This window comes from Petaurus breviceps, unplaced genomic scaffold, assembly GCF_028583685.1.
Source record: "Petaurus breviceps papuanus isolate PSGF00001 unplaced genomic scaffold, PetGlider_PUasm1.0 38, whole genome shotgun sequence".
In the NCBI taxonomy this organism is placed as follows: Eukaryota; Metazoa; Chordata; class Mammalia; order Diprotodontia; family Petauridae; genus Petaurus; species Petaurus breviceps.
The window spans coordinates 71,641,540-71,663,123 of record NW_027186304.1 but is presented as its reverse complement, the minus strand read 5'-3'; the positions used below and the strand labels follow the sequence as shown (position 1 = coordinate 71,663,123).

At 33.3% G+C, this 21,584-nt stretch overlaps 1 protein-coding gene across 9 annotated transcripts in view; it reads left to right on the top strand.

Moving 5' to 3' along the window:
• The window catches only part of ASPH (aspartate beta-hydroxylase), a 523,279-nt gene that overhangs the window by 281,059 nt on the left and 220,636 nt on the right, over window positions 1–21,584 (top strand). For 2 of the 9 annotated variants that reach the window (XM_069100005.1, XM_069100004.1), the window contains exons 2-4: window positions 8,565–8,714; window positions 9,167–9,211; window positions 10,661–10,729. In XM_069100005.1, coding sequence (XP_068956106.1) covers window positions 8,565–8,714; window positions 9,167–9,211; window positions 10,661–10,729 — 264 coding nt within the window. Of the gene's footprint in view, window positions 1–2,659; window positions 3,033–8,564; window positions 8,715–9,166; window positions 9,212–10,660; window positions 10,730–21,584 lie in introns of those variants that run through there. The other 7 variants (XM_069100008.1, XM_069100007.1, XM_069100009.1 and 4 more) reach the window with 7 other exon arrangements.

Below are 21,584 nucleotides of genomic sequence, written 5' to 3'. Positions count from 1 at the left end.
AATTTCACCTTTTAAATATCATCCCTTTCTATTAAATTGGTCCTGTGCCCTCTATCAATGTATACCTGTAAACATATATACACATTCACATATGTATTCATATGCCCACATACCCTCTGATGTATATATATATAATATATATTATATATGTGTATATAATATATATATATATATATATATATATATTTATTCCCTCCAACTATTTTCATACTGAGAAAAGTTTCATTGGTTAAAATTATCATTTTTCCATGTAGGAATGTAAATAGTTCAACTTTGATAAGTGGTTTATGATTTCTTTTCCCTGTTTACCTTCTTAAGCTTCTCTTGCTTCTTGTATCTGAATGTGAAATTTTCTCTTCAACTCTGGTTTTTCCATCAAGAAAGCTTGAAAGCCCTCTATTCCACTGAATGACCATATTTTCCCCTGAAACATGATACTCAGTTTTGCTGGGTAGGTGATTTTTGGTTTTAATCCCAGCTCCTTTGCCCTCCAGAATATCATATTCCAAGCCCTCCCATCCCTCAGTGTAGAAGCTGCCAGATCCTAAGTTATCCTGATTGTGTTTCCACGATATTGAAATTGAAATATTCCTGGCTGCTTGTAATATTCTCTCCTTGATCTGGGAATTTTGGAACCTGGCTATAATATTCCTAGGAGTTTTCTTTTTGGGATCTTTTTCAGGAGGTGATCAGTGGATTCTTTCAACCTCTGTTTTGCCCTCTGGCTCTAAAACATCAGGGCAGTTTTCTTTGAGAATTTCTTGAAGGATGATTTCTAGGTTCTTTCTTTGATCATGGCTTTCAGGTAGTGCAATAGTTTTTAAATTATCTCTCCTGAATCTATTTTCCAGGTCAGAGTTTTTTTCCCATGAGATATTTCACATTGCCTTCTATTCTTTCATTTGTTTGGATCTATTTAACAACATCTTGATTTCTCATAAAGTCATTAGCTTCCATTTGCTCCAGTCTGATTCTGAAGGAATTATTTTCTTCAGTGAGCTTTTGAGAGTCTTTTTCCATCTGGGAAATTGGGCTTTTTAAGGCATTCTTCTCTTTGTTGCCTTTTTGAGCCTCTTTTGCCATTTGAGTTAGTCTATTTTTTAAGGTGTTATTTTCCTCAGTCAGCCTGTTGATTCTCATTTCTTAATTTTCTTGCATTGTTCTCATTTCTCTTCCCAATTTTTCCTCCGCTTCTCTTATCTGTTTCTTAAGGTCCTCTATGGCCTGTAACCAGCTCGTATTTTCCTTTGAAGCTTTTGGTGCAAGAGTTCTGACTTCACTGTTTTCCTCCTGTTCCATGCTTTGATCTTTTTTGTCCCCAAAATAGGAGTCTAATGTTGGATTCTTTTGTTTGCTTTGCTTCCTTTACATGGTCATGTTGCCACTCAGTTACTTGATTTTTGGGCTTTTTGCCACAGTAGGACTCTGCTCCCAGGCAGTCGAGCTTCGTACCAAATGCTGGGGTTTTCTCAGCTGCAGGAGGTATTAGTTAGGTGCCCTCTCTAAAGCCTTCACATGCTCTGGCAAGCTGGGCACACACCCTATGACCTCCACCCTAGACCTCAATCCAGATCCAAGCCAGTTAATGCAAGAGCAATTACCCTCACACTGGTCACTTGGTCCCCCTACACTCTGCAGTCCAGGAACTGAAGCTGCCATGTGGTGGTGGCTGTGCCTCAGCAACTTCTTGCCCCAGGGGCAAAAGCCGATGCACTTCCAAGTACTGGATCCCAAAGTCCAGACTGCACTGACCTCTCACTTTGTCCTCAGCATCTATGTGTTGATAATTCTGGTCTGCCACAGCTGCTGGTGATCTGGAGTCCTTTCAGCCAGAGGCTGGTCAGGCCTGTCTTGGTGTTAAAACCTCCATGTGTGGAGCTGGGCTCGGCTCCCAGAGCTCTGCACTGGCCGATTCCTGCAGACCTGCTGTGCTGTCCTCAGTAGGAGGTTAGCTTCTCTGTGTCATTTTGTGGGTTCTGTTGCTCCAAAGTTTGTTCAGAGTCCTCTTTTACAAGGATTGGAGGTGGTGAGAGCCAGAGCTGTATTGAGGTCCTGTTTTGACTCTGCCATCTTGACTCTGCCTTGACATACCACTTTTCAAAGATCAATTCCTGCTTTAGATGGTTGTAACTAAGATTTTTGACTTTATTGGCCTGGATACTTTTTTCACTAATACAGATTACTACCCTTCTCCACTTTAATAAATGGCTCCACAAGATGGTGTTACCAAAAATATTCATCAGCTGGTGGCCAACTTTTTGATGATGTACCTCTCTAAAGTTAGCTAGGCTGGTTCTCTTACAAAAATCTTTCACCAGCGTCATACTGGATTATTAATTTTATATGATAGTGTATGTGTGGGTGCGTGTGTGTGTGTGTGTGTGTGTGCGCGCATCTGTTTGGAGTAAGAGGAGCCTATGAAAGTTTCCGCCTCACTTTCACTAAGTGTGTATAATACATTCTAGAATAATATTCTGGAATTCTTAATTCTTTTCTCCCTATGACTGTACAACTGTAGCTATCAGCAAGTCTAGTAATGATCTTCTAAATTAGATACTGAAATAGTTTTTGGAGGGCCAACCCTCAGAGTTTCCTGGCTGAAAGCCAAGTTTCACAGCAATGCTTTGTCCTAGTCTATGTTTGGTTAACAATGACTTAGTGTTTAGAATCAGGGCATCAAAATGTGTTTCTGAAAAAGAAAAAAGATTACTGGACAATTTGTTCTGTTTTATTTCTCTGGAATGCTTGATACTTAGGGACTAAATTGGAAGGAAAGACTAACCAAGAAGGATTTCCTATTAGGAGGGGGACTGTCTGATTGTTGGTACTGGATTTCAGAGTGAGTGATTAGTAGCATTTGGCTTATGAAGAAGAGTGACTAAAAATAACTCATGAAGAGAGTTTGTAGTCAGGTCCAATTTCGGGTTCTAGCTGAGCTAGCTGTAAGTTTGGCCGCTCCTATAAAGCTGAAACAATCGAAAATCCATGAGAAATATTTTCTGAAGACATAAGCAGCATGAATGAGGATAAAGGTATATAACTAGTTTCTTAATAGAAAAGATAAAATTATGTATTTTGTGTTTGGCTGAAATGTTTGCTTCATTTTTTCAATTTTACTTTGTGAAAGCAAGTGCTATGAAAGGAGGATGAGTGTTCAGCATTTTCTGTTTTAAACTTACAGATACATCAATTTCTAATTAATTAATTATAGTTGAAATAATGGAAAGATAGATCTTTTGGTTACTTTGTAGGAATATACTTTATTAGATTTTGTTCGAATATATTATTTATTAGATTTGTTTGAATATATTACATAAGTCATTTGTGGGTAAAAATTAGGAAGTTGGAATTAACAAAATACACACAGCTTTTCTTTTCAGATTTGTACATTTAGAAGGTTGATTTCTAAAGTTCCTTCCAACTGGATGCATGTTTCTGTATGGTAGTTGACCTACTTTTTTGAGACAGGCAATATGCACAAAGAAAGGACTTACACAATTTGATTTTTAACTTGAGATTTAACACCTTCTGGTATATGTTATTGATTTGTTATCCTTTAGGACTGAATTGTTTTGTTCATCTTCCTTTACAGTAGTGGTTACTTTACAGTTAAAAATAATGAAGTGCCTTTTCTCAATATTTGAATTTATTTTTCTTCCTGAAGAATATGGTGTTTATTTGCTGAATAGAGTAAAAAGTTCTCCCAGGATTACCCAAGGAATTCATATTCTTTCTAAGTCTGACCTAAAAATCATTTTATTCACCTCATTGCATTGCTTTCAGACTTCTGAAAAATGAATCATTGGGTTGATTAGGTGGTAAACATGTATATGTATATGTGTATGTGTATATGTACATGTATATGTATAGGTATATGTATATTGTTAGAGTTTGTTTTAACAGAGATGCTTAATGATATACAGACTTCATTCATTAAACCAATATTTTGATTCCTTTCAGAAATGATGAAAGTGTATTAATATATATCTAATAAACATGACTCTATAGAAGGGAAGCTTTTTTGTGTCATGAACCCCTATGGCAGTCTGGTGAAGGCTAAGGACCCCTTCTGAGAATAATATTTTTAAATATTTGAAGTAAATTGCATTGGATTACAGAGGCAATCAGTTATATTGAAATGTAGTTATCAAAAATACTAAAATCCAAATGTATGATATAGTAATATATAATTGTTTATTTACATTAATAATGAGAAATCTACTTAATATAGGCAAGTTAAAATTTATTTTTAAAAGATGATAAATGTCATTGTGAAGGTTGTTGTTGCATATATTCATTATTGAAGAAAATATTAAATTTCAGTCAGAGGTTGTTAGTGAAAATAATGGTGTAATTTTTTTTCACATCCATAGATCCCTTGGGGATCCTTGGACTCCCAAGTTAAGAATCTCTGTTCCTTAAATGTGTCCTCTGATAACATTTTATTGGTCTGGTAACCATTGAGAATGAAGAATTCTGTTTAAGTGAATTTTCTAGATAATGGAAAATTACCATTTTAATAACTCAGAATTTTTAAAATATTTTGAGTAGAAATCTTCCTAAAATATATTTCATTTATCCCATTCCTATTACTGAAAATAACTTAATTTTTCTTGATGTCAGTGGTACTGTATTATAATACTTTAGGCTATTTCTTCCTATGTTAAATGACGCTGACTTTATTTTGCTTTTTAAGTTTGTGCCTTTTTTTGGTAGTCTGTTTTCTCCCTCAGTGCTAGTGACTATTTCTTCTTGCTTTGTTTCTTCCTCTAGCAGCTTTCTTTTCCTCCCCTTCCTAACCCAGTCTTACACTTTCTCATTTGCTCCTTGTGATTGGTTAGAATAGATCACAGTACAAAGACCTTTGGCAAGTTAGTTAACTTCTCCAGATCCCTCATCTGTAAGATGAGGGTTTGAACTGGATGGCCTCTGACGTCCCTGCTAGGTCTAAATTTATGATCCTGTGTTCTCTAAGATTTCTTAGAACTTTACAATCCTGTGAGACTACATTATAGTAGGTTCTAGATAATAGAAAACCAGATAATCTCATTAGAATTGTGTCTGAAGTAAATAATAGTTTTGAGTGAAGGCCTGAGGGACTCAAAGGAGTAGACTAGGAACAGATTCTCTGCTAGATCTATTTTAGCTGCACAAAAGTCTTTCTCTTCCTGGTTGCTTCGATAGCTAAAGTAAATCACCACAGAATTTATGAGATTCAGTTGGATTACTTCGGATTAACATACTGTCATTTTTCTGAAAAATTCCAGTAGCCAACCATATTTTATTTGATATTCTAAGGAAGAAACTATAAAGATAAATAATGATTATCTCATGATAATTGATACATTGCATCACGAAAAAGATTTATTGTAGGATTACCTTAAAGAATTAGTTTTCTTGGTATATTTAAATGTTTTGTTTGTAGATTTTTAGAAATTAATTATGGCAGGAAATAGTATGGCATTTTTATAGTTAGCCAGGGGCAGTTGAGACCAGAGCTAGAGTTTTACTATGACATTATGAATCTATTTTAGCATTTCTTTAATTAAAGCAGGAGTTAACAGTACGTTCTTGAATAACATTTTACTTGAATACTTTATCCCAGAAAATCAGTATTATTATCCAGAGTGGAATGGAGTGGGAGGAGGCATATAAATAGATTTGCATTTGTACAGTAACAATATAAGAGTATTGAGGTATTAAAAAATTATTGCCTATGGCCCTAGTAAGTAGGCTAGTATGGCATCTTCCCTCCTCCCCTGCCCCGGCCTTTTTAAAAAAAGAAATTCATATAATATTGTAAAATAAACTCCATCATGTTATTTTATTTTTAGTACCTATAAAAAAAGTGTTAAGCTCTTATTTTATTCATTTAGTATTATATTTAGTATTGATTAAACTTAGTTATTTTTCCATGGTAAAGTACAATTTATGAAACTACAAAATCTATCACAAATATCTTTGATTTAGTGCAACTATGATCCTGGTAATTAGCAATTTACATGGTTTTTTGATTGGAAACAAAGTAGGTAACTTCCCAATACAGTTAAATAATCTTGGATGGCCTGATCTGGTGATCACTTGGGTACACTTTTGTTAAATTTTTGGACAGCAAGTATAAATACAAAATAAAAGCGAGTTGATCAGTCAAAAAACATTTATTAAGACCTTATTAGTGCCAGACACTGTGCCAAGTATTGGAGATATAAAAAAAAGATGATTCCAGTTTTAAAAGAAATTGCATTTTTAAATTAAATTTTTTTCAATAAGTAAAAATCATCTTCTCTCACTCCTCTCCTTCCCACCTTCCCATGCCCCCTCAAATTAAGAAAGGAAAAACAAAATAGTTGGTCTTTACAATGATTTGTGTTCCCAGGTCTTTCAAAGTTATTTGACTTTACAATATTGTTGTCTTTATTTAAGTTATTCTCCTGGTTTTGCTAACTTCACTCTGTTTTGGTTCATGCAAGTCTTTGTGGTTGTTATAATTATCTCCATCATTTCTTATAGCACAGTAGCATTCCATTAATGATCAACAAATATTTATTAAGTGCCTACTGTGTGCCAGGTCCTGTACTAAATGCTAGGCATACAAAAAGAAACAAAAGACAGTCCCTGTCCTTGGAAAATGTACAATCTACATTTATATATCTGTTCATACATTCTTCAATTTATGGACACCCTCTCAGATTCTTGTTCTTTGTTACCTCAAAAATAGTTGTTACTATTTTTGTTCAGTTTTAGACTTTGCTTTCCTTAGGACCGATCTCTTTCTTAATCACCCTTCTCTCTTAATTCTTTTCCCCCCTTCTCCCCTTTCTCTTCTATTTTGTTGTTGTTCTATTTGCATACTGAACTCCCTGTGTGTTTTGTTTGTGTTAGGGTTAGGTTAGAACTGAGGCAAGATTGCATAGTCTTCCATACAGTACCCTTTGTCTAAAACTGTATATCTCTATGCCTGTCCATCACTATTGTTAGGAGATAGGTAATATTCATACTCATCTTCCTAGACTTGGTTGGTCATTGTATCAGAGTTCCTAAGTCTTTCAAAGTTGTTTTTCTTTATGCTAGTGTCCCTGTATAAATTGTTTTCTTAGATCTACTCATTTCATTCAGATCAGTTCGCACTAAACACAATTCTCTGAAATTGTCTCTTTTGTTATTTCTTGTTGCACAGTGATACTCTGTTACATTCATGTACCACAGTTTGTTTAGCTATCCTCTAGTTGTCTCAGAGACAATCTAATGTACCCTCTTAAGAGTCAAGATTTTATTTTTTTCTTTTTCTTCAATTCTCTCCCCTTACCCCTTTCAAGATCCAGAAATTTGTTTTGCTTGCAAGTATTCCCTCTTTTGTGTTGTCCTCTTTCTTTAATTTTGTCTCTACCTTTCTTTCCCTGCTTATTTTCCTGTTGAGTTCCATGTATTTATGCACTAAACTCTTCTTTGTCTATTTCTCTCTCGAGTGAGGTTCTTACCCCACTTACCCCATAATTTCCTTTATAGTTGTGTATTCTTCTCACACAAACCAATTATGAATAATCACAGCTGTTTCCAGTTGTTCAGATATCTTTTTAGTTTTCTCTGGAATTTTCTATTTTAATTCAAAGTACCTTCTCAATTTGGGTCTTACATCAAGTGTTTGAAAGTTATTGATTCCAGTAGAGTTCCCCCCTCTGTTGTTTTGTTGTTTGTTTTTTTTTCCATGTAGGGTCATACTGCACTTCACAGAGGAAATTACTCCTGGTTATAAGCCTGCTTGTTTTGCCTTTTAGAATATTGTATTTCAAGATTTCCTGGTTTTTAGTAGGTACAGTGAGGTATTGTATGACCATGGCTGTAGTTCCTTAGTACTTCAATTGCTTCTTTCTGGGTGCTTGTGTTATTTTTTTTTTCCTTTCATGTGGAAACTCTGAATTTTGACTATGACATTCCTGGGACTATTCCTTTTGGGGTTTCTTTCTTTTTTCTTTGTTTTTGGAGGACAATTGGGGTTAAGTAACTTGCCCAAGGTCACATGGCTAGGTTTTTTTGTGTGTGTGTTAAGTGTCTGAGGCTGGATCCGAACTCAGGTCCTCTTGACTCCGCTGCCGGCACTCTACTCACTGTGCCACCTAGCCGCCCCTTGGGGTTTCCTTCAGGAAACGATCAAAGGATTCTTTCCATTTATTTTGCCTTCTGGTTCTTATCTATCTTAGCAGTTTTCATTTAGTGCTTCTTGATGCATTGTATCCAGCATTTTTTATTAAATCATGTTTTTCAGAGAATCCAGCGATTCTTAAATTAACTCTCCCTGACTTTCTTTCCAGATAATTTTTCATACCAGATGTAAGTTTCATTTTATTTTTCAATCTAATGATTGGTCCTATCATCTCTTGCTAGACTTGGCAGAAATATGAAAGGAATTTCTTTAAATCACTGGTATTCTTGGAATACTTTATACTCATAGCTTATTTTCAAACAACCAATTGCTAGGAAATGTAGTGCACTTCAAAAATTAAAAGCTGTAGGAAAGTTTTATTTTTTTATCTCATGAAGTTTCCAACTTTGTTTTCTTTCAACAGAGGCAAAGCATGGAGGACACAAAAATGGAAAGAAAGAAGGACTCTCTGGAAGCTCATTTTTCACATGGTTTATGGTAATTGCATTGCTGGGCGTCTGGACTTCTGTAGCTGTTGTTTGGTTTGACCTTGTTGATTATGAAGAAGTTCTAGGTAAGAGTTGTATTGTAGCTTTCTGTAATTTAAAAAATTACAAATATGTATCTTTGTATTCTGACAACATAACTTAAGTATTTGGGAATATGCATTTATAGACAAAATTTGAGTCTCCTACTTTGTTGACAGTATATCTTACTTATTGAATAGTAGTCATGCTTCTTAGAAAAACAAATAATATCATAGCTTCCTTGAATATAACTTGAGTAAAAGTCTTACATTTTAATGACATTTAGAAAAATGACCCCCAAACAGACAAGTTCATGTTTGCTTGCCAAAGAGTTCCAGATTGGAAAGAAATTTGCAGAAAAAAGGATTCTTTGGTTCCGTGATGAATTATTAATAGAGAAAGAAACATGTAAATCAAGTGGTAAAATAAAGGAACATTTTAAAAATAATTTGTGTATTTTAATGCAAGTAACAGTTCTCATATTTTTATATGCATGCAGCCAAAGCAAAGGACTTCCGTTATAACTTGTCAGAGGTACTTCAAGGTAGGCTATTCAAGACATATTTTAAATAAACTCATATTTTCTGTCTCTGAAATTTTACTTTACCTTATTTATCTTTATTTGTCATTTAAGTATACTTCACAATACATGAGAGGTATGACCAATTCCCTGCAAGATAGTTTTAATTGTTAGCTTATTTTTAGCTTAGCTCATTATTAAATTTAACTTTGATCTTAAGGTCTATAATTTTTATTTTAAATTTTGTCAAAGAAATAGGAGTTTTAAAACTTTATCATTTCTCCATTTCTTTGTGGAATTTTTCCTTAGAAAAATTGTATTCACTTTAGGAAATGTTAATGGTAAGTTATACATCAATCACTTGTCTGGGTGGAAAACCCCTCTGCATAACCTCAGTTTTTTTAGAAAAGATAAAAAGACATAAAGGAAACTTGAGTGGGTCATAGCTACACCACGCTATCACTATTGCTAGTTCCTAAAAAGTTGTAATATATCTTTTGAAGTTATTTTTGAAAATGACATACTTGACCTCAAGGCTGTTTTGGGGGAAGTGAGTTTTTACAGCTTCTGTCAGTAATGTTAAATATAGATCATCCTGCTGGAAAGTGAATCTTTAAGTATTTTTTTTTAGAAATTATTATGCTTGCTTTCCTTGAAAAGTAAAGATAAAGTCAATGTTCATATTGCCCATTTCTCTTTCCTGAGTCCTGATCTTTTTATCTTTATTTTATTTTTAAATATTAACTTAAGAAATCTATTGTTGAATTAGATTTTTAAATGATATTGATTAAGTGGCTCATTCATGGTATCAGGTTAATTTCTAGGTCTTATTAAAACTATTGTCACCTTTTTGGGGGGGCTGGAGTGAGTGATTCTGTAAATGCTAGTTTTTAAATAGAAAAATAATCATTTCTTTGTTAGAAACTTGCTTTAGTAAACACCTAGTTTGCTTGATTGAAAATTAGTTATTTAGGACTTGACATTTCCTTGTTGTTTTCTGCTTGGTAAAATTTGATTGTAAAATTGAGGGTTGAAGAAATTAACAAAAATAACTATTAACAATATACTTTTAATATTGTACAGTTGGACAAAGTGTTTAAAGTTTTCAGGGTTGCTATAAAAATCTTTTGCTACAATTTAAACCATTTATTTCATAACCTCAAACTTTAAAAGAAATAATTATAGAATGAAGTGAATTTATTTAATCATTTATGGTTTTCACTTTTTGAATTAATTGGATAAATGAAAGTCAGAATTTCAAAGTGAATTCCACATGATTTTAAAATATATTAGAGAAAAGTCATCATAACTTTTCTTTTGGAAAAAAAACAACAGGGCTAGAAGTACACTGCATTGTATTACAGCAATATCTCTGTCTACTATGCAGAATTTCATTAAATGAAAATGTCCAATTATCTTCTTCTCTTTCATTCCAACCCTCCCCTCCCCCCTACCATTTTTTTTTTTTTGCAGGGAAGCTGGGGATCTATGATGCTGATGGTGATGGTGATTTTGATGTTGATGATGCCAAAGTTTTATTAGGCAAGTATACCTTAATTATAGGATGGCACTGGAATACGCCAGAAATGGTATTATGTATGGAACCTTATTTGTAAGAACATTTCTTTAGGATTTTGTCCATAGACTTAGACATAGCTTTCTAAATTTTTAAGAAGACAGATAATGTATAAAGTGTTCCTTGTAGACAAACCTTGGTAAATCAGCAATAACTTTTATATGTACTGTTTTTTGATTTTGAAACTTTTTTATACTGAACATTTAATAATAATCTTCAAATTAACTACATAATTTTTTCTTTTAAAATATCTTTTATATGAACTCAAATTTTAAATTAAAATGTAAAGTCTTTTGTGTAAGTATCATAAAACTATATAGTAATAGTAAAAAGTTGCAGCATATAGTCTGTTGTATATCTTGAAGATAAACATTTTAAATATACTATCTTTGAACCCCTTAAGAGCCTCAGATGACTAAAACCTTTTCTTCATTCTCCTCACTTTATTCTTGCTATAGTGGTGGTGCTTTAATAGAGAGGGAAGAGCCCAATGATTATCCTTAATTGCTAGCAAATCTTGTTTTTTAAGTATTTCTCTGAAAATCATGTCAAATTCCTTAATGTATTTTTGTCTGGTGTGTGTGTGTGTGTGTGTGTGTGTATTTTTTTTTTTTTTTTGCTTTTTGGTGGGGGGAAGATAGGGAAATTGAGGTTAAGTGATTTGCCCAAGGTCACACGGCTAGTTTTGTGTTAAGTGTCTGAGGCCAGATTTGAACTCAGGTACTCCTGACTCCAGGGCCAGTGCTCTATTCACTGTGCCACCTAACTGCCCCCTGTTGTATATATTTCTGCTTATGGAATGCTCTCATATCGTTCAGTTACATTAGCATGAAATATCTTTAGTCACATCATACTCTAATGCCTCATCATAGTATGGATGTGACTGTTGACCCTTGAAACGTGCAGCTGGAGCATAAGCTCTGAAAGTTTTATCAAGCACGAAAGGGTGAATTGCCACACCAATGTATTATGTATACTTATTGCTCCCAAACTACCCACTTAAGACTGGAGTGGCTTATTGCCAGGTTGGCTGCCTGGGGATGAATTTTTTGGGGGGAGGGAAAATGTTATATTCAATTAGGCTATTACTTTCTGCTTATGAAAAACTTCAAATACTTAAAAATAAAGAATTTTTAATTATATCCTAAATGGCTGTTGAATTCTGTGAATGTTTTCTTACTGATGTGCAGGAAGAATCAATATTTGCTTTTTTTTTTTACATGCTATTTTTTTAGTAGTAGAAAATAGTAAACATTATTCCGTCACCCTGTTAAAGTTTCTTTAAGTATGATTTTGATTGTAGATATTTGAATTGGAGTTTTAAAAAGATACATAACCTTGTTTGAAATATATTTATATCCCATTTGTTGATTGGAATGATACTTATTTGTGGTTATCAGAATGTCTTATTACTCTTTGATTTAAAGAAAATTTTAAATGCTCAAACTAAAATTGTAGAATTTATAATTATACTCTCTACTTGGTAATAAGAATATTTTCCTTTAAATAACTCTTTATTTTAGTATGATGAAGTTAGCTTTCTATTTAAAAATGTGTTTTCAAAACTTAATATACACTGATTTGTTATTTTTAGAAAGAAGTTGTTAAGGAACTTGTAAAATGTGACTACAAACACTAATGATTAAAATACGATTTGTTCTTTGTTGAGTAATGTTAGGAATTGTCAAGCAGCAATTATTAATAAGATTATTTCTGCTTTGCATCAGTGATAAGATTACATTTGGATTTTAGGTATCAAATTTCAGATTTGGAAATTGATTATGTAGACTTTTAAATGAAGCATTAACAAGAAAATATTTGCCCTAGTTAGCAATCCCTGTTTTATTAATTTTTTAATTTTTACATAGGCACATGGTTGTAAAAAAACAAACTAACTACAACTTGCATTTTATGTAAGAATTTTTACTTTAAGAAATGTGATAATTAAATTGAGTGATTAAATCTCTGAGTTTTTTTGAGAACATGACTCTTAGTCACATTACTTCACATGACTTCTTCATCACATTGTTCAAGTCTAAGATGTAGTACCTCTAGGGCTTCATACAACTGGTCTTGGCCTGATTGAAGCAGAGGAAGCTAAAGATGAATCCCAGCTGCCAGACTCAACTCTACCATTACTTTTACATTTAATTTTGATCTTCCAGTGTTTGAAAATGGAGACATAAGGTATAGTTTGGGTCTGGAGACAGTAAAATGCTGTTTGCTCACTTCTGACCTTATGTTACTTCAGTAAGACTATCAAAAAAGGACTTAATATTAAGCATATTCACTGAAACCTTTAATGAAGTAATGGCAAGGAAAATCAAAAGTGAGTGAGTCAGTAATCAGGTCAGTTGCAAAGGTCAAACGCTAACATTTATTTGCTGTAATAACTTTTATATTATTGTGAGTATTAGACATATGTATATATGTGTTTATGTATCTTTTTAAGTGAACAATTTGTAGGCTATTACGAGGTCTTAATTTAATCAGCATTAATTTTGTGTAAAACAAATAACATGCTACTTTAAATATTTCTTATACTTATTCAAAGAGCTAATGAATCATATACAAAGATAGTTTAAAGTAATTTCTGTGGCATTCACAATTAACTGACACCAACCATGGAATTTATATGGCACCTTGATAGTTACAAAAGTGCTTGCATACATTGTCGTTTGATCTTCATGACAACCCTGAGGTAGGAAGTGCAAGCATTTCTATTCCTCTATTACAGAGGAGAAAATTTAGCATTAGAGAGGTTAAATGACTTGTTCAACATCACATAGCTAAATTGATTGTGTCAGGTCTTAAGCTCAGTGCTTTAGACTGCTGTTTTCTTTGCTCTTTTCACTCTACCATGTCACCTTGAAAGTCTTTTATTTTTTTTTTTTAATTTTTTGCTTTTTTGGAAGGCAATTGGGGTTGTGACTTGCCCAAAGTCACACATCTAGTAAGTGTCTTAAGTGTCTGAGGTCAGATTTGAACTCAGGTCCTCCTGACTTCACTGCACCACCTAGCCGCCCCTTGGAAGTCTTTTAAAGTTTATCATTCATCTGCCTAAAGCCTGCTTCATAATTACTGGAAAGTCAACCTATCCTAAATGATTGAATTGCTTTAAAATATTTTATTTCAGTTTAGATCGTTGACAACTAAAATCACTTGAAATAAAAAAAAAATTCTCTCCCAGAACATGTTACTTTGGAGACATGATAAATTCCTGCGTAAATTAATAGGAAGATGTCTCACCACAAGAAAAACCACAAGTATCATATGATTGTGAATAACAATCCTGTTTCCCTATGTCAAGCAACTTACTGACAGCAATTTGACTAGTTCCTGCAGTGAATAAAGTATAAGGGAAAAGGAGATAAGCTACATTAATGCTTGGGATCACTAGTTGTAAAGTACTATCTCATATTCTTCGCAGCTTTCTATCCACTGGAAATGAGATCTTAAGCCCCCCTTTCAAAGTGTATGTAGTGGGGGGGGGCAACTACTGTGGTTTGTACAATTCTGGAGGTCCTCTGGTCCCATCATTTTCTACTGTTTCTTTCATGAGTAGCTTCTTCCCTATGTGGGTAGGAGATGAGGAACCACTCAATATAAAGAAGGTTCCCTCTTTTTCCTAAGCTGCACATTTCTTAGGACTCTGGTTTGAAGAATTACAAGGAAGCTGAGTTGATGAATAAGTAGATACAGGAAGAAACTCTTTGTAGAGCTGTTTTGTATAATAGTGTTCAGCTGGCAGCTTTTGCTTATTATATCTTTTACTAGTGGAATTTGTCATATTAAAAGGCAGTAAAGTCAGGTTCTATTTTCAAGATTTTATAGAGTCCTTTATGATTTTGATACTTTATTTAATTTTCAAAATTAAATTTGTCAAGGAAAAAAGAAACCTATTTTTTGGTGGGGATTAGAAATAGGGCATTGTCCAGGATGATCCACTAAACGTACAAGAAAGGAAATTACATTTTTAAAGCTCTTTATAAGAAACCAATTATAGGATCATGGATTTTTAGTTGGAAGGACCTCAGTGACCATTAAATCCAACCCTCCCCCTCCTTATTTTAGAGATCAGTAAATTGAGTTACAGAAAGGTTTAATGACCTTCCTAAGGTTATTTTAAATTACCTTTGATTACCCAGAAATGTCTTGTATTCTTTCTGATCCATTCATACATGAGTGCGGGTTAGAGAAATCCTTTTTTTTTTTAATGTCCGTATCAGTAATTTACTTATTATAGGTAATTCCTATTGTGGAAACTGTCTCCAATGATGCACATCAGGAAATGGTTTTTAAATTAAAGTCTTAGATGCCCAGGGCATTGAGATGTTAACTAAGCTGCTCATGGTTGTATAGCTAGTACGTGTCTTAGGCAAGACCTGAAATCAGGTCTTCTTAACTCTACGACAACCCTCCATTATCTATACCATGCTGCCACAAAACCCCCAAATTATTATTATGTACATTTAACATTTTTCATTGATTGCATATAGAGGTTCAGCTCAACTTGGTTCAGCATATAATAAGTGCCTAGGTAGGTAGAACACTGCAATATACACTTACAGAAGTAAAAATGTAGCTGAGACACAGAACCCAGCCCTCAAGGAACTTATAATCTAACGGTAAAGTTGCAAGTTCCTCAGAGGGTTTGACTTCTAGTTTTTGTGGGAAGAACTTGTAATAGAAGGCACAGAAGAGAAAAGACACTTTAGCCAAATAAGGGTCACTTCTATCTTGGAGAAAGAGAAAAAGTGTCCTAGAAGAGACAGCATTTGTGCTAGGTCTTTTGATAAGAAACCTGGTACAAAATTGAGATTTATTTGAGTGACCAGGTAAAAAGGATATTGGTGGAGTAGGAGAAGGAGCCCGGCTCTGGAGTCAGGGGAACCTGAGTTCAGATTTTGGCCTCAGACACTTACTAGCTGTGTGATCCAGATTGCCTCCAAAAGCAAAAACAGAAAGAAAGAAAAGAGGATGTTTCAGAATCTAGGTGTAGAGAATGGTGTAAGCTAAGAAATAGAAGTTAACACTGTGTTTATAGAATGTAGTTAAGTTTGATTCGGAGGATAGAGTATTTTAAAAGAGAGTAATGTATGACTTAAAGCCGATAAATAACTTTGGAACTGAATCACTGAGTGGAGGAGATACTCAAGTACAGAGTACTTCTTTGATGTACAGAAGTGGAGTAAATTGTGTATGATTTCCATCATTTCACTTTTCCAACACTATGTACCTATATTAATTTTGGGTCTTAATAGTATGTGTAATTTGTGGAGAAATCGTGTGCAGTAAAGCCTGTGGTGCCCAATTTGAATTAGTGAAAGAAATCCTGAGATCCAGTATTGCAACAGCTTGTCAGCATTTATAGTTAATGACCATTTTTTGCTAGTACATCTCATTTCCTCAGACATTCCATAGTGACTTAATTTTGTGTTTAGTAATGTGCACTGATAATTGTTTCTGCTAACTTCCCACCCTATTTAAAACCTGAATTGATTATATTCTCATCACGGGGACATGCTTTGTGTCCAAGATTTAGTAGTTGACTGAAAATTGCATGGGATAATATTCTGTCATGATGTGGAGGGTAAATTTTTTGTTTAATAGAGACTTTAAAATTGAAAATGGTCTATCAAAGCCTGAAACTTTTTTTCTTTTGGTTGGTTGAAAATGAATACTTTATTAGTAGTCTAAATATTACTTTGTTTTCATTGGCTTAATTTAATTTTTTTTTAAAAGTTAATGTGTCAAGGTAGCAGTAATTGGTGGAAAATATACAGGGAAGAAGTTTAAAAAACATTGATTTTAATTACCATTCTGATTTTGTAACCTTGAGATAATTATTTAGGATTTTTCTTTTTGTTATTAACGATACTGATAATCATAATAAGAGAGTGAATTATAGAGGCTAGATTGTTGAAGTACATTTATACCTGTTTTTAAACAGAAATGAGAAATGGGCCTGGTTAACTAGGTATAGCTTTTGATAGCCTGAGGGAAAAAGTTTAAGGAAATAGTTATCAATGAACTCTCATGGACAGGCCTAAAATACTTGTGCACCCCCCTCTTGATTATTTAACTGCAAGTGATGAACTTTGTGGATTATCTGTGACATTTTTAATGTCAGTTTTTGCTGATATACAAACTAATCATTAGTTGAAGTAATATATCATTAGAAAGACTAGTTTCATGCAGAAAAATAAGATTTAGGAAGTAAGTTAATGCAATCAAAATCTAGAAGGAATGACTTTTTAGTTGTTTGCAGTTTTCTATTGCCTGTACTGCTAATCTTCTTCCTGAATGGAATTGAGAGCAAATTGTATAGTGCTTTTTCTGTCCAAAACGCAGGGTTTACTGTGATGCCTTCTGTTGCAATCATTACTTTACTTTCCTAAATGGCTTTTCTGTAAACACCTATGACCATGTACAAGATTCCTTTCTTAAATCACATTTCCTCTATTTCTTTTTTCCACCTAACTGCTGTCCTTTATTTTTTCTCTCTCTCTTTCTCTCCCTTTATTCTTGTGTAGGCCTGACCAAAGATGGCAGTAATGAAAATATTGATTCTCTTGAGGAAGTCCTTAATATTTTAGCAGAGGAAAGCTCTGATTGGTTTTATGGCTTCCTCTCATTTCTCTATGATGTAATGACTCCTTTTGAAATACTAGAAGAAGAAGAGAGCGAAACTGCAGGTGATGTTGATGGTACGTCACAGAATGAAGGGGTTCAGGGAAAAAAGACTTGTATTATTTTGGATTTACAGAACCAGTAACATTGACCACAGCCTGACATTACTGGCTTGTGCTAAACTTGAAGCATATTCCTTTCTTGCTATATCAGGATTGAATTTCAGGGGGAACTTGAGTCTAATGTCTGATTTTACTAAGAATAAAGTCAACCATGTGACCTTCCTTCACTAGTTGATGAGCCTTTCATTAATTTTCTATTTTGTATTAGGGTAAGTAGCACTACACAGTTGTTTTAACAGTCTATAAAATAAACTTAAAAAAAAAGTGGTATAGTTGGTTTCTGTATGATTTTGCTTCAGTTTGTGCATTCTCTGCACTAAACATGAAACATTAACTGTAGTATTATTTTATTGTTAACACTTAATTGCTTGTCTTTCTAACAGAATATTGATGATAATGGTCTTGATGATAAAATATTCTGGCATGATTGATAAGTTATATAAAGGACATGCTTCTACATTGATCTTTAATATAACTATTGTATATAAATTAGAACATAAAACAATTGGCACTAATTTTTATTTGTCATAATTTATTTTATATTAAATAATTTCCACATTAGGTTACTATGGATTTTAATTATAAGTTCTGTATTAGTGCTTTTGAAGTACTTTTTAAAGAAAAAAATAACCTTATAATTTTGCCATAGGTTAGTTAAAAAAAAATTGTTTTATGTTTTATGGCATGCCAGTATATTTGTCTATGGGAGCAAACTTTCATTCTTAATTTAAGATAGAAAATTCACACTTGTTAGGTGTGGATGTGATCACTTTTTTTTATTTCAAATTTTATGCAAGTGGGAAAATGTGAATTTGTATCTTATATAAATGTTAAACATATTAAAATTATTCACCCACCCTAATATCCAATGTCTATTTCTTCCTATATTTAATATTAATCTATAAATATTGACAGATATTCAAAGACTTTTAAGTTATACATTAAAATAAGGGTATAAAATATTTTTAAGACTAACTAGAATTTATTGTAGTGATGTGAATCTTTGTTAAGGAGGAAATTAAAAACAATTCTCTACTAGACTTATAAGCAATTTTCTTGAAATATTCCTTGAATCTATTATTACTCATTGCTTTTAAGTTAATCTACTTTCTTAATGACAGAAGCACTGCAGTGAAGCTAGTACATTTGTTATTTTTTAAGCATTTTAGTAAATAGCATAAGTCTTTTTTTTCTTAGAGTTTTAAATAAAACTATTATAATTTGGCATCCATTAGAGTGAACTTTAAAAACTTAAAAATTTTTTTAAGTTCAAGCATAGGTCTCCTTAGACTTCTAAAGTGTGCACATAGTGAAACAGTTTGTGAAATAGTATTTCACTATTTAATTTTTGAAATTTTGTATTTAAAGTTAAAACTATATTTCACTTTTCAAATATTTAGTCAAATTTTGCTGTTGAGTCCATTACATGCCTTGAATTTGTTAGTGATTATCAAATTGAAATAGGTGTTCCAAATGCAATTATAATAAAATCTGAAGCTGTACTGGTACTCCTTGTCTTTGTCAATGGAATAACATCTTAATTTGACCCCAATATGTATTAGTCCATAATTTATAAAATAGAGAAGAGGGGAGAGGGCAGACTTAAATTAAAACTTCATATATCTGTTTGTTCCCTGTTTATCACTTCCATATTGTCTGATTTTTGTGTATCATATTTGACTATTGTATTAAAATAATAATCTTCCCTGAATTTTAACTTGAAGTTTATTAGCTACAAGTTAATAAAGGGACCTTTTAAAATTCCTGCCACAAATCTAAACATAATAATGGTAAACTGGTTGAAGTATTATTTTCCATTTTTGTCAGCTAATTAATGGTTATCATCCTAAAGTTTGTGATATTGAAGGATATATGAGATCTAACAGAAACACATTAAGGTGTTTTGTTTCAAGTTCTGCAGTGATAGTAGATCTTTTTTTTTTAAGTTTTTTTGTTTCATCTGAAGATTGCTTCAGGCCTTCTCCACCATTTATTGGGGCTTTTAAAATTTAATTATAGGAAGATCTTAATATTGAAATATGCCCCTTGATTTAAAATTCAAACATCTAATATTCATAAACCAGTGAGTTTAATTTTTAAATTTAATTTTAAGTAATGCTATTAGACCTAACATAAAACTAACTTTGAAAATATATGCTGATTGATAAGCATATGAGTGGTAAATCACTTAATCTGTGGAATAGTACTTACAAAGTACTTGCAAATGCCTGTTTAGAAGCATTAATTTTTTTTATTAGTGTTTGCTTGCCTTGCATTGATACTAATATAAATTACATGTGCAGAAAATAATTATGCCTTACAGAAATTCTCTCCTTGCTAAATATATGGCAAAAATTACATGAGGAGAAAAATAATTTATCTGAACCCTGGATTTCTGTGACTTCCTTCAACAGTGGGCATATATAATTTTTGTTGTTGTTTTGGCCAGAGATGGGGGTGGGATGGGAAGGAAAGATTATTTAAAATTTAAAAACTTTGACATTAAATATTTTGAAATTAATAAAAATTTTGTGTCTTTACATCCAGTGATTTTACATGTAATAAGTAGTTGAGATTTTTCTTCAAATTCTTTAAATCATTTGAAAGGTAGAATATTTTGAAATTGATATCTCAATTTCATAACTTCATATGTAAAAATCAGTTATAAAGAATTTCAGATTTTGAATGTAGTAAACAAAGGGTCCATACTTTATATAAGAAATGAGAACATTCAGAATTTTGAGTTTTGTGAGATTAAAATTCTTTGTATACAATTTGCTGAATGTACATTATATAATCATGTGATTCCCAGAGTAGCATCCTCTTTACTCTGTATGCTTAATGCTGATTGCCTGGTATCCCCGGTGATTGAACAGTGCTGATAGAGTTGCAACAGTGAGTGGAATGTCTCGACTTTTCGAGGCCAGAATCTCTCCATCTGTGCTTTGGCCTGTAGGCCTATCAGTCATGGTATATACTGGTCCTGGCTGTTCATGGGATTTGGAAAGAGGCTTTTGGAGGAGCAGAGTATTCTCTGTCCTGGACAAAGTTTCTCTTGGACTCTTCGTTTTGGATCTGAGCTTCCTATGCACTAACAGGAACATCAGGTATGGTTGTGTGTTAGGGGAGTCCTATTTTTGTCTCATTGATGCCAAGGGAACTTGGTGGCACAATGTGTAGAGGACTGGGTTGGGAGTCAGGGGAACCTGAATTCAAATCTAGCCTCAGGCACTTAGTTGTGTGACCATGGGCAAATCATTTAACCTCTGTTTGCCACAGTTTCTGGAGGTAATAATAGCACCTATCTTCCAGGGTTGTTGTGAGGATCAAATGCTATGCTGATTATAAAGCGATTAGTACTGTGTCTGGCACATAGTTGGTGCTATATAAATGTGAACTATTATGATTATGTTTTAAAATTAGAAATGTCTGTAGGCAGTAGTACCCTTGTGTAACAACACATACCTGTGTAGTACAACCCTGTTGGGATGAAGGACAGGAGGATTGGAGAGAGGGTGTACTCCATCTGGGGTCACACCAACATAACTTCTCAAAAAAATTATATTGGGAGAAAAAAGTGGACCAACAAAGACATAGAATCTTTCCTTGGCTGTGGGGACAGGGGGCAGGGAGGCCAGGGGAGGGGTGGTGATAGTGGTACCTGACCACTGAACAAAGACAGAGTTGCCCAATTTATTTTGTTTCTGTTTTCTTTGACAAGGAGAATGAGCTTCATATTGGAAATACTAGAACAAAAATGACCAAGAGGAAACTGATACCCAAGATAAGTAAGGAGATTGTAAGAGGGCACCTAGCTGCCATTAATAAAATCCAGGTACCTGGCCCAGATAGGCTATAGCCTGGATCCTGAAAGAACTGACAGATGTGATGGCTGTCAGTGAAAGATATTTGAGAGATCATGAAAAATGAGAGATGTACTGCAAAGTTGGAGAAGGGCAAATGTTTGATTTTCAGAAGAGACAACAGTCTGCTTAGTATTGGCCAGGGAGCTTCATTTTGATTCCTAAATCAATTTTAGACTGAATCCTTTTTAAAAAATGGTAAG